Source organism: Cucumis sativus, chromosome 1, assembly GCF_000004075.3.
Source record: "Cucumis sativus cultivar 9930 chromosome 1, Cucumber_9930_V3, whole genome shotgun sequence".
NCBI lineage: Eukaryota > Viridiplantae > Streptophyta > Magnoliopsida > Cucurbitales > Cucurbitaceae > Cucumis > Cucumis sativus.
The window spans coordinates 183,947-197,562 of NC_026655.2; the positions used below are offsets into that span (position 1 = coordinate 183,947).

General features: G+C 32.0%; 2 protein-coding genes across 2 annotated transcripts; both read left to right on the top strand.

Annotated features, from left to right (window-relative positions):
• Positions 1 to 540: 540 nt before the first annotated feature.
• Positions 541 to 2,204, top strand: LOC101221611 (bidirectional sugar transporter SWEET12). Its single transcript, XM_004138202.3, has 5 exons — positions 541 to 696; positions 818 to 854; positions 969 to 1,179; positions 1,279 to 1,560; positions 1,678 to 2,204. The coding sequence occupies exons 1-5, from the start codon at positions 642 to 644 to the stop codon at positions 1,999 to 2,001; spliced, it is 909 nt and encodes a 302-aa protein (XP_004138250.1). The 5' UTR covers positions 541 to 641; the 3' UTR covers positions 2,002 to 2,204.
• A 4,397-nt stretch (positions 2,205 to 6,601) lies between these two features.
• LOC101210005 (bidirectional sugar transporter SWEET10) lies at positions 6,602 to 8,579 on the top strand. The gene is made up of 5 exons (XM_004137984.3): positions 6,602 to 6,791; positions 7,009 to 7,045; positions 7,133 to 7,343; positions 7,510 to 7,671; positions 7,808 to 8,579. The coding sequence occupies exons 1-5, from the start codon at positions 6,746 to 6,748 to the stop codon at positions 8,228 to 8,230; spliced, it is 879 nt and encodes a 292-aa protein (XP_004138032.1). The 5' UTR covers positions 6,602 to 6,745; the 3' UTR covers positions 8,231 to 8,579.
• The last annotated feature ends 5,037 nt before the right edge of the window (positions 8,580 to 13,616 follow it).

The window sequence follows — 13,616 nt, forward strand, 5'->3', positions numbered from 1 at the left end:
ATTAAGCCTTCTCCTTCTTCTTTTTTTCCATTCAATATCCTATTAATATTATATCTAAAACGACCTTGGGTGGATTTCATTTCATGTCTGTTTTAATCTTTAAAATTTCTGCATTGCTGCATCTGCATGAATTATAAAGTTGAAAGACCTTAATTGTACGGCACATGGAACATTTTTGTGGTCGGCTTTTGGGCCTTTTCAAGGGCTCCTTTTGTAAAATGCATAAATTAAACATTATATACATATATCTGTGTGTGTGTGTGTACTGTCATGTAAATATACATAAAAAGTTTGGGGGGGGGGGGGGGGGGGGGGGGGGGAGGTGAAGTGGATTTTGGGTAGGAAGGCTTTAATGCGGAGGATATCATAAAAATGTAGTATGGAAAAGGTGGAGTTTAAGCACTTTTAAAAGATAATAAAGTAATGATGGTTTTGAATAATTATTAATTATTCATAATTATAATGGTTGTTCATGCAAAAGCACATAATAACACATATGATCACATTGAGTAGTATAAATAAGCGTCCTCCTCCAAACTGATATGGCAGCAAGATTTGAGGTTGCATACAGAGAGATAACTCAACTCCTCTGCCTTCTACCTCTCTCCTCTTGCTCCTTTTAAATTACTAACATAACAATAATGGCCCTTAGTTTTATGAATCACAACCCTTGGATTTTTGCTTTTGGTCTTCTAGGTATACATATATATATTCTCATTATTTCTTCTTCCAAATTTAATTAATTACCTCTTTAATTTCTCATATATATATATATATGTACGAACTAATATACTGTTCAATTGGAATAACTTTGTAGGTAACATTTTCTCGTTCATCGTATTTCTGGCCCCAGTGTAAGTTGAATCGTTACTATACTGATTATATATTTATGTATAGGAAGTGAATAGGCATTATTTTGATTTTTTTGATGAGATAAAATTAATATTATCTATTATAATTGGATGCAGGCCTACATTTATAAGGGTGTGTAGAAAGAAATCAACGGAAGGATTTCAATCAATTCCCTACGTGGTTGCGCTGTTCAGTGCTCTGTTATTGATATACTATTCCACACTGAATGCGGATGAGTTCTTTCTTATGACCATCAACTCTGTTGGCTGTTTCATTGAGACCATTTACATCGCTTTATACATTGCCTATGCTCCCAAGAAGGCTCGGGTCAGTTTTTGTTTTTTTTAATTTTAATACCTTCGATCGCTATATGTATATATACATAATATATAATATAAGTTCATATATATGTATATATATATGCAGATATTCACTGTGAGGTTTGTTCTGCTGTTGGACGTTGTTGGGTTTTGTTCTATTCTGGTAGTGACCCAATTTCTAGTGAAGAGGGCTTACAGAGCCCGCGTGATTGGTTTCATTTGTGGAGGTCTCTCCGTCAGCGTTTTTGCAGCTCCTCTCAGCATCATGAAGAGAGTTATCCGTACAAGAAGCGTCGAGTACATGCCTTTCTCTCTCTCTTTTTTCCTCACACTCAGCGCTGTCATGTGGCTCTGCTATGGTTTGTTCCTCAAGGATTTATACGTTGCGGTAATAATAACACAACAATATAAATTCTTCAAATCTCAATTATTATTACACCTATATATATATATATATATATAACTTTACCTACCTATAACCTTTCATATTAATTATTAATTACAGCTTCCAAACACATTGGGATTCACATTCGGGATGGCTCAGATGATTCTGTACGCCATCTACAGAAACGCCAAGCCGTTGCCTTCCGAGGAAAAGCTCCCCCAACACAAAGCCGATATCGAAACTCAAATTGTAATAACGGCCACCCCTACTAATCCTGATGACCATCAGGGCGATGAGCATCAAAATCAAGATCAAGTTATTAATGTTCCTCCACCACCTCCTCAATCCAACACCAACCATGCACCATCAGTATGCAACAATAATGACAAATATTGCATGGACAATAACATGGCCCCGCCGCCCATGGTCAAATGTGAGGCTTGAGTTTTTCATGCATGTATCATCATCATCATCCACCAATCTCCTCCCTGCAATCACTTGTATTATTGTATAATGTCTTCTTTTTCTTCTTGTTATTGTTGTTGTTGTTAGAGTAACTTTAATTTATGTATTTCTAAACTCGGGAGAGAGGTTCCATATCCATGTACAATTTATATATTTATATATATATGCTTTTAATTTAATCATATCCTATAACTAACCAACAAAATTTATTTATGTATATATATATATCCATTTTTTATTACTTTCATTTCATATTTAATCTAATTCAATATAATTGTCACAATAATATATTTAATTGCATTAGTTATATATATTTGGTCAAAATAGCCTAACTCATTAACACATTATATTAAAATTAACAATTAACTCAATTTAGACTTTCTTTTAAACTATATATGTATATGATCTATAGACCATTCTTGTTGGTTTAGTCAACAATATTTATTATAATAATACTAAATAAATAAATTTAGAGAGAAAGGGTCCAATCCATATTATCCACCTACCTAGCATTAGTTTAATTAATATATTTTATTTAAAAAATTTAATTTTCTTGGTAACTAATTGTTGTAAGATCACATGGGAACCTAATTAAATTTGTAGAGGAACTTGCAATTGGTCATTTTCACTAAAATGTGAGGAGGTGATCAAATGTGGTACAATAAGGAATTAAATTAGTTAAAACTTAAAGATGCTTTCTCGGTCTTTGTCCATTGTGATCATTCACTAATAAATAAATTATATAGCCTCGGGAATGTATCTTAATTAGGAACACTATATATATTCTGTTATATATATTCATGATTAATTATCTTCATATTATAATCATTGATTTAATTAGACTCCACCAATCTTATGTACGCTTTATCCAATACTTGGTGTGTATAGATATGCATACATATATGTCCAAGGAAAGGCATAAAGTTCACATACGAGATTGAAATGAGGCATTGGAAGCCAACCTATATTCCAAAAAGAAAATCTCAATGCCTTGAGATTTGGACCAACCAAACTCGGTCGGATCGATAAATATATATCAATCAACCATAAACCAAAAAATTCGAACATACATATCTTGGCTACCTTGAGCACTAGAAATGTCGACACAGTGTGTTACAGATGCAATCGAAGACATATATTTATAATGACAAACTTATAAATAATCGCATTTGACCACTCTACGAGGAAGAGATCTGACGACTTGTATTTCATTTTTATTTAGTTGAATTAGTACTAATTTAGGTATCAAATTGTAAAACTAATCTCTTACCTACTGTAACTTTAGAGCATCTTAAGACTAGACTTGGAAGAAGTAAAGTTGAATTACGTCAAAGGCCAATGCAAACCTGCAACGAATCCCAATGGTAACGATATCATGCAAAGCACCGATAATAATGTCAATTCGAAATCCAATGCATCCAACGTATACTAATGGTGTGTTGGATATATATGCCAAATTAATTTGGTATCAATAATAGTGAAGATTTCAAGAGTTGTCCTGTAGTATACTAATGTGCTGACAATCAAGCCTAAGCTAGTAATAATTAAACCCAACCAGCTACAAAAGTTGGCCATACGTCTCCATATATACTCTTTAGATTTTCACGATCGACTCCTATAATAAATATGATGATCATTTGATCCATCACGTGAGTGATGTCATACCGTACCTCTTATGGTTGACCATATAGATTAATGTAACCTCTCATTTAAAAATTTAATATTATATTATCTAACATTAGTCAAATATAACTAAACTTCTTTTGCCTCTATAGGACATTAATTAGCACAAAAGAGTAAATGCAAAAAGAAAAGATCTAGTAATAGTTAGAGGTTAATTAAAAATGCAAAATTTGAAACTAGAGACTAATTAAATTGAACTAAGTAGAATTATAATATTTTGAAATGAATAGTAAAATAGGTAGGTAGGGAAGAAAAATACATAAGAAAAAGAAAATTAATGATGATCTAATTCAGCTATATGGTTATGATTATAGTTCTCACCAACTTTTAGAGGTTTTCATTTTAAAATTTAATTTTGGGGAGTTGGCCTGGGGAAGAAGAAGGAGAATATAATATAAGGTCAATAGTTGTTTCTTTTTCTCTTTTCTTTTTCTAAACACTAATATATAGTTAAATGGATTGGGTACTATCAGGTACATACAAATTGAAAAAAAAAAAAAAAAAGAAAAAAAGATGGGCTGATTAATTTGGTAGGAGGCATTTAATAAATTTTGTTTGTTTTAGTTGAAGGAAAAAGAGAAATCAGTGAGTGTGATATAATTATTTATATATACATATAGATGAATTAGAAATATTCTTTGAACCAATCAATATCAAAACTGGTAGCCTTAGCTGTATATCCCTTGTTTGAGTTAATGCCATTGAATTTCCCCCTTGAATCTTCCAAACTCCATTAGTACTAAAAACACAATTTGGCAAAAAGGATGTTTGTTTTTGGAATTTGTACTGCCACACCCCATTATTAATTTTTGCCAAACTCCATTTTTGCCGTAATTGAGCACCTAATCTCTGGTATTAATCCTCACCTTTTTTTCATCATCTATATGTTCTTCCTATAAGTCATTATATTCATTACGTACTTAAAAGACTAATTTTGTGTGGTTCACAATCAATAATATTACTGCACCTTCCCTTATTCCACAACACACACACCAATAATAATAACAATAATCATGCACACACACACACACACATATATATATAACAATCATCAACTTGAAGTTTGGCGTTATTTGTGAATTTTAATTTAATTTACTAATTTCTAAACTACAAAGATCATTATACTATATATGTACAATAGCTTAATTATGTTTATAGGTAATAATAGTATAATGAAAGTTTGACTGGGAGAAGAAGTGTTAATTTGAGTTGTTTGTTATTAATTAATAATTAGAGAGAGGTAAATTAATATAGATATATGAAAGGGGCACGTGAGAATGAATGGAATAACAATGATGATGATGTGTGGAATGTAAAAAAGAATAGAGGGGGAGTATATAACTATGTTAAGAAGTCAACTAGGAGTAGAAAAGGTATGGATTTTTGGAGGAGGTAAAGAATTTATAAGAATTATGTGCAAGAATATGATGATAATGATGAGGGGTAAGGGTTGGGAAATGGGTTTTGCACCGTCTGATTGGGTTAAAAATGTGATGGGGATCAGCACCATGAAGTGCGATTACACATCAAAAGCCCCTTCCCACAGAATCTCTGGTAAATCTTGTTGGATCAATCCAAGATGCGAACTCCCCCAAGTTGAGCAAGTGGCCATATATATATATATATATTATATATATATATTTCTCTCTTTTTAAAATATCTACTCATCCCCCCATTCTTCTTCTTCTTCTTCTTCTTTTTTCTTTTTTTTTTTTTGTGTTTAATTTGAAACAATTCCCTTCCAGTTACATCAGAATTATTAATATGATTCCAGTTCAGTAATTAGTATAGAGAGTTGATTAAGTGGTGTTCCCAATCACACACAATTCAAGTCAGCTAATCAAAATGAATGTATATAATTGATTAATTAATTTTGAAATGAAAAAACTTTATAATAGGGGGTTTGCTTGTAACGGACTCTCATCTCTCGGCTAGTGCTTCTCATACACATTATTAGTAATATTTCCCCATTTAATCCCAATGTTATCAACAAATTTATCTTTCCATAATCCAAAACCAAACAGCTCTCTCAATCACACCCGGCCCCGCTTTTCCATTGGTCAAACAAACACATACTATATGTTGTTGTGTGCTATATGAATATGATGACAGAATTTCTGTTTTTATTCATCACACCTATATATAACTCCTATACAGAGAGCTAGCTGTAACCTCAAATCAAATATTTTAAGGACTTGAAATAAAGGAGATGAAATCAAAGATTTTAAAGATTTAAAGAGAGAAATAAACTTGAGCTCTTTGTCTCTTAGATTATGAAATAGTGGAGTGAACTATCTGTTTAAGTCCTGATTAAAAGAGAGAAATAAACCTACAAAACACAATGAAATCAAATATTGGAAGGAGTTAAAAGAGAGAGAGAGAGCTAGCTGTAACCAATTAAAAAATTAATGTATTTCTGGAGTATTATTATTTGTAATATTACAAAATGGTATTTTGATTTAAATTGAGTTTCCAAAGTATATATGAGTTGGAGGGCTTAAAATATAATCCATTTGGTGGGTGACACATCAGAAAGAAAAAATGGGTGGGGGATATGGACTTATTTGTGGATGTACCCTTCATACTACTCCCACAAATAACTAACCATTGCTATCAAGGCTTAATTACACATTATTAATTTAATGAATTAATTAAGGGAAGAAGAGAAACTAATAATGAAAAATGTAGAGACATAAATAGATAGATGGTATAAAAAGATGATGTGGCCAATTTGTTAAAATACCAAGTCTGGTATTGAACAACTGGAAAGGGATGATTGTAGGGTTAATTAGGCTTAATTTATTAAATTAATTAATATTAAGTAAGTAAAAAAAGAAAAGAAAAGAAAAAGAAAAGTGTTAGGGGGATGGTTAGTGTCGTCTCACATTCTCACCCCACTTGTCATTAGATGGCACTCAAATTAAACTCTTTTGTTCAACTATAAAAACCCTCTCTTCCCTCACCATTATTTTCACTGCTAACCCTTCCATCAACTCTTACTTCACAGACATCCTCGTCAACCTATATACTTAAGTAGCCAATGGCCATCAGTCCCCAAACTCTTGCTTTTGTCTTTGGCCTTTTAGGTATTTTCATATACATACCATATACCCACTCACACTCTAGTTAATTCCAAATTATCTCTTCTTCAATTATAATTTGCTCATCATATATATGCATCCCTGCATCCCTTTTACGTAAAACCCTCATCATGCATTGTATCTTCATGTAATATATGCATCTGTTAGTACTGTTAAAATTGTTCATTAATCTAATTACGGATATTTATTATGTTATATGCAGGCAACATTATCTCTTTTATGGTCTTCCTAGCTCCATTGTAAGCACACCCAAACTTACTCTCATCAGAATTCAGATATATAGCTTTAATTTTATTTTTGATATATATTAAATATTGCATGAACAGGCCAACATTTTACAAGATATACAAGAAGAAGTCGGCGGAAGGTTATCAGTCTGTACCTTATGTGGTTGCGTTATTCAGTGCTATGCTTTGGATTTACTATGCTCTTCTCAAAACAAACGCAACCTTTCTCATTACCATCAACTCCTTTGGCTGTGTCATTGAGTCTCTTTACATTCTTCTCTTCATTATCTACGCCCCAACTAAGTTAAGGGTAAGTTTTAATTTAATTACAGTGTATACTACTACTACTACTACTACTACTACTACTACTACTACACAAATATTATATATCTTTATGATTTTAGATTTAATTTAATTTCATATTATGGATTCATTGATACTAATTTAATTTGGTCTTGTGCCATGCATGCATGCAGTTCCAAACGGCTAAGGTTATATTTTTGTTGAATGTGTTGGGGTTCGGGTTGATGCTGGCTTTGACTCTCGTCTTAGCTAAAGGAGAAAAACGTCTCAAAGTTCTTGGGTGGATTTGCTTGGTCTTCAATCTCAGTGTCTTCGCTGCACCCCTTTTCATCATGGTAATTAACAATTATACACGCACTACATATAATATAAATTTAGTTAAACTTCATTTCCTCCTAATTATATATTGATTAATCTTAGCTTATGGAATAATATAGTTAATTAACAATAGATATATATCTGCACGTGCAGGGAAAAGTGATAAAGACGAAGAGCGTGGAGTATATGCCTTTTGCACTCTCATTCTTTCTCACTCTCAATGCAGTCATGTGGTTCTTTTATGGCCTTCTTCTCAAAGACTATTACATTGCTCTACCAAACGTGGTGGGGTTCGTGTTTGGCATAATCCAGATGATCTTGTACGTAATTGTCAAGCATATTGGAAACAAAAGCCGCATCCCAGTGAAGGACGAGAAGGCAGCAGCGCCCCCGCAGCTTCACGAATTGTCAGAACAAATAATCGATGCAGTCAAACTTGGGACCATGGTTTGCACAGAACTAAACCCTGTGCCCGTCACAGTTCTTCAGCCAAACATGGACGTGGTGGACGCGGTGGTTGAAGCTGTCATCGACAATATCCAAAAGAAGAAAGACCAAGACATCATAACTAACTAATCATTCCATCTCTCTATTGCACCCGCTCATCAATTAATTGTGGACGTTCTTAAGTTGTAGGCAGTTTAGTTCACTAATTAGTATAGTCTAGTATAGTATAGTAGGAGTACTATATTATTAATTATGTGTTATTTGTAGTAGTGGATCTCATACATCCATCAGCTCCGTCGTAATCGTAACCTATATAGAGAGGCCTTCAAAACCCACCCCCATGTCCGGTGGGGCCTCTCTTAATTCATCTCTCTATCTTAATTTGTTGTTTGTAATTTGTATTATTGTATCAATCATTTCTAACTTAATGTTAGGTCTTTGGGTTAATTTCCAAATCAATTAACGTTTTATTCTTCCACTTTTTTTCTTTTCTATATAAGTTGTATCTTTCTTGCACCCTACGCTAAACCCAAATTCCTCCTTTACCTACTACTTCATTATCTAATACACCTCATCACATTTCATCATACAACCAAAACATACACTTAATTTCTTCTTTAACATTGGCTATATACCCAGGCCCCACCTCTTGATCCCAATAACAATGAATGGATTTCAAAAACAATCATGTTTATTGAACTATATACGTGTATATGTCCACAGTGTAATCCCACAATTAAACGAACGGATAGTTGCAAATTTAGCAATTAAATTCAAATTAATTAAGTATATACCACAATTTTAAAAAAATTCCAAATATAGTCAAATTTGTCAAATTCAATCACCATGTTGCAAATATTGGTCTATCACTGATATAGCGATACAAGTATATCAGTGATGGTTTTGCTATATTTGAATCTTTTTTAAATGTTGTTATATCCTTAATTATTATTGTTAAAATAGTCATCCATTCCAATTTCCCTTAAACAAATCTAAAAAGTTTACAGAATGATCTCCTTCATAAATATCTAATAAAGAAAGTACAAATTAAAATTGTATAAACACAAAAGAAGAAAAATTCTTTATGTAGGATTTAATTAACATTATTGACAATATTATTATTCAAATTTAAGTTTGATCATTTAGTTAGTTACTGTATGATAATAATATAGATTGATGAGTTGATCAGCTGTATGGCACCAAGAGCAATGAATATATGCAAGCTAAGTAGTGTTTAATATAATGTGTGTAATTTAATTTCTAGATATAGATATTGGTGAGGTTGAATGATATTGTATTTTGTCCCAAAGAAAATGATTAGGTTTTCCAAAACAAGCTCAACGTTTAACTGCTACTAATTTAGACGCATCTTCCAAAAATAAATTAAAATTTATCATTTTTAGCTGGATATAATTGTCTCATGTATTGAATATAATCAATATATTTTTTTAAATGGAGTAACTAACAAAAGTCCATAAAAACACAATATTCTACAAATTATATATACATACTTATTTTCTTTTTTTTAAAAAAAAAAATAACTTGGATCAAGATTATAAGATAAACAAATAGATTATTAAATAAATCAGCTTAAGTAACATAAGAAGATGCTTCGAATTTTTTAAAAATAAAATAACATAACATAAGAAGATGCTTGGGATGTTTGGGTTTGGCTAGCTAGAGTTTGTTTATAAAGTTACATATATACGATGACTTCCGTTCTAGTAATCATTTTTCATATCTAATTAATGGTATGATATTGTCCACGTATGATTTATTTTTTATACCATATTCAAAAGACCTTCATACCAATTATAGAGATATAGTTATTCTCATTTATATATATATATATATTAATGACCATCTTCTTAACTAACTAATATGAAATTTTTTGTCACATTTCCATAACCTTATCATTGTTGTGTATTATTGAATATGTGCTAAAATTTTGCAAAATACTAGAGTTTAGTTTCATTGAATAATATGGAGTTAGATGTTAAAACTAACGGAAAATAAGAGTAGCTTGCATATATATCTTATAAAGAACATAAAGTTATCCTTAATGTTTCAAACAAAGGATAATCACTGGCATATGCTCCTTTTAAGATAAGAGTCTCTTTTGAGTTCTCTCAATTTATTGGATTCCAGTTATATTTTTGGATGAAAGGGTTAGGTTGTTTGGGTATATAAACTCTGGATGGGTACCATATTAGATATAATATGGGGGGCGAATTGGTAATTTGAAAAAGAAGTCCATATAATTAACTATTATGATATTAGAGACCTAATTAAGGAGTGATTGGGTAGTTTAGAAACAAAAATAGAGATGGGGATTGAAAAATGGTAAAGTAGTGAAAGAAAGATGGTGATGTGGATGGGCATGTGTGTGATGAGAATTATGGTACTAATTAATGTGTGTTAACAGGATGAGTAATTAAAAAGAAAGGTTAATTAGGAGGATGGGATTAAGGAATAATTGGAAGAAGGGGAAATAATGAAAAAGTAAAGTAAAGTAAAGGTTGGGGATTGGAAGTGAAAAGAAAACAGTGAGGGAGAGGAAAGGTAAAAGAGGGTGGGAACTGGGGAAGGAAGGAAATGAAAGAAAAAAATAATAATAAAAAGGGAAAAGATGAAGTTTTGTGAAGAAGAGAAGAGAAAGGAGAGGGTGAAAGAAAGAAAGAAAGCAGAAGCAGAAGCACTAGGTAGATAGGTAGACAAATAGACGGCATGGCATATGCAGGTGAGATAACAATATTAGGTTAAGCAGCAGCTTTAGATTTTGATATTAATTGTTTAATTTTGTTGGGTCCAGGTGCAAGAAGGTGGTGCATAACCGCCCTCTAGCTTAACCTAGATGTTAACTAAGCTTATAAAGACAGACGGACGGCCGAACAGTAGTGTTACTGGCATGCTATCACAGTGCGTGGTTCAGGAATCTAAATACAATACTTAGTGGGTAGTGGGGAATCCAATATTAATAATTCCCCAACCCTTTCCTTTAATTTCCTTCCACTCAACTACGTAACCCTTGTGTCTTAAACCTAATCTCTCTTATTCATTTTAATTTCTTGGAATCTTTGACTCTCCAACCTAACCAAAAGCCTAATTAATTAATTCTAAATAAATAAAACCCTAAATTCTCAATCAATTCCAAATCCCCCTTTTTCTTTTCTAACTTCTGTCTTTAACCACGTAATCTTTCGAATCTTTCACCTTAGTATATTTATACTTTTAACATCCACGGCGCCAAGCCCTTTCTTGTGTGTGCTTTTCACCAAAAGCTCTCTCTACATTCCACTTTCTCATGGATCATCAGCAACCCACATACATACATCATTCCCTCCCGCTCCCCATTTTCAAAAGAAACAATTTATTACCAGTACCAGTACGGATAAAAATTGAAAGTATAGTGGTGGGAGAGGGTAACGTATTTGACCACAATATTGGGGTTTAGGGGGTGAAATTTGAGAAGGGCGAATATACTGGATTGATAGGGCTTAGAGTGGTATTCACAAAATCAGAATCTTGAAAAGATGCAATAAACATGCCCCCAATAGAATACAATACAAAATAGGGAGTGATGTTTGTTTGAGAGTATAATACAAAAGTATAGTGGTGCCCTGAGTCATACTCAGATTGCGGAACACTAAGATTTGGAAAACAGATGCCGTTGGCTTTCATGATATCATGATTTGGGATTAATGGATATTCTTTTCAAAATTCCACTCTGTGGTTCAATTCAAACACGGTCCTAGTGTGGCTAACGTTCTAAATATTATCCTGTCTCCGGTGTGCACGCGGCCCATCGTGTTTGAGCTAATAACTCTCACTCTCCCCCCCCTCATCACCCCTTAACCCACACATCAACTTTTTTTCATCACTTTCCACCTTATTGCAATCGTAGCACTTTACCCTAATAACTAATTATCCAAATGTACCAAAATTTATGTATATCTAATAACAAAGTTAGATCTTAATTTTGTTATATAATATTCTTGTATTGTGTTATATTTTGCTAATACTTTGCTCTAATTGAAACAAATTGAAAATATGAAGATCATGGTGGTCAATAAATTGAATGAAATAAGCACATGATTTTAAAAAATTAATTAAGCAGTTACTAAATGAAGCCTAAGTAATATGAAATAACAAAGTGAATTGCATTTTCTCAAAAAGAAAAGTGAAATCTTGCAATATTTCTAAGTGCTATTGTATATTTCATAATTGTAAGTTCAATAATTTTCACATTGGTGTATCATACTAAATATTAAGAAAGTGTTTGGAACAAGAACTTGAGTTATTATACTTCTCGATTATTATAAATGTATTTTAATAACTTGTATTTGAATGTAAATTATTTTAATTAGTTTGGATTATAATAGTATGTGTTTGAGAGGTGTAAAATGAAGGAGTAAGTATTATAGCAAGAAAAAAAAATAGTGAATATCGTAGTAAGTGGAAGTTTTCAAACATTGTTGATTGATGTTAACTTGGGAGTATAATAATAGTATTTACTATAGTAAGAGAGATTAGTATAGTCTTAGATATTAATTGCACCAAACAACCGTTAAAGAGTATAATATATATATTTTGTTAATCACATCGTACATACAGTTAGAGGTATAAATATGAATGTTAATAAGATAAAGATGTTTTTGGTAATATTAAATTGATGATATAAGTACATGAATCTTTGAATAGAAAAAGAAAAAAAAAAAGGGTTAAGTACGTATTCCGTAGTGTCATGGTAGCCACTTTCCATATTGCAGCCATTTTCCAATAACACATCTTCTTTGTCCTTTTCTGGTTTCTTCTCACCTTTTATTTCAGTATCAAAATTTACTCATTTTTGTGAACCTATCACCTTATATATCATGAGTCAAAATTAATCTGAACTCATCAACTAAAGTATCACACACACACACATATATATATAAGTAATTGAATTGATAGAATGGTAAAATATGATTTGAAGTTAAGAGTATATTTGTTAGATTGTTGGTTGTGGGAAGGAAGTAGAGAATAGAGTGTGACATTACAATTTACAACAACAGTTAGAGGGTCGTACTGAGACGTACAGCTGTCTCTTGTAGAATTGAAATAAATATATTATATGGGAAGGGATGGGATGAACTATTGGTCTTTGGGGTGGGGGTGGGGTGACGTCATCTATTAAAATCACTTTTTCTTTTCTTTTTCTTTTTGCACTTTATTTGGTAGGACAAATTAGAGAGATAGCCCATAAATCCCTGACACTCGGCTTATCCTCCTAATTTCAAATTCAAAATTGAGGCACATGCAATGCAACTACTTAATTATACCCATTCCATTCCCACCAAATACCTATACACATACTTCAGATCATCTATTATCTGTTACTACACTTTATTACACCTATTTCAGAAGCAAATTTTGTAGATATTAATTTTCACAAATCTTTTGTATGGGTTTGCATTCTTCCTGTTACTATCCCTCTCCCTACCAAACTTTAAAGTACATGTTAGGTAAACAATCC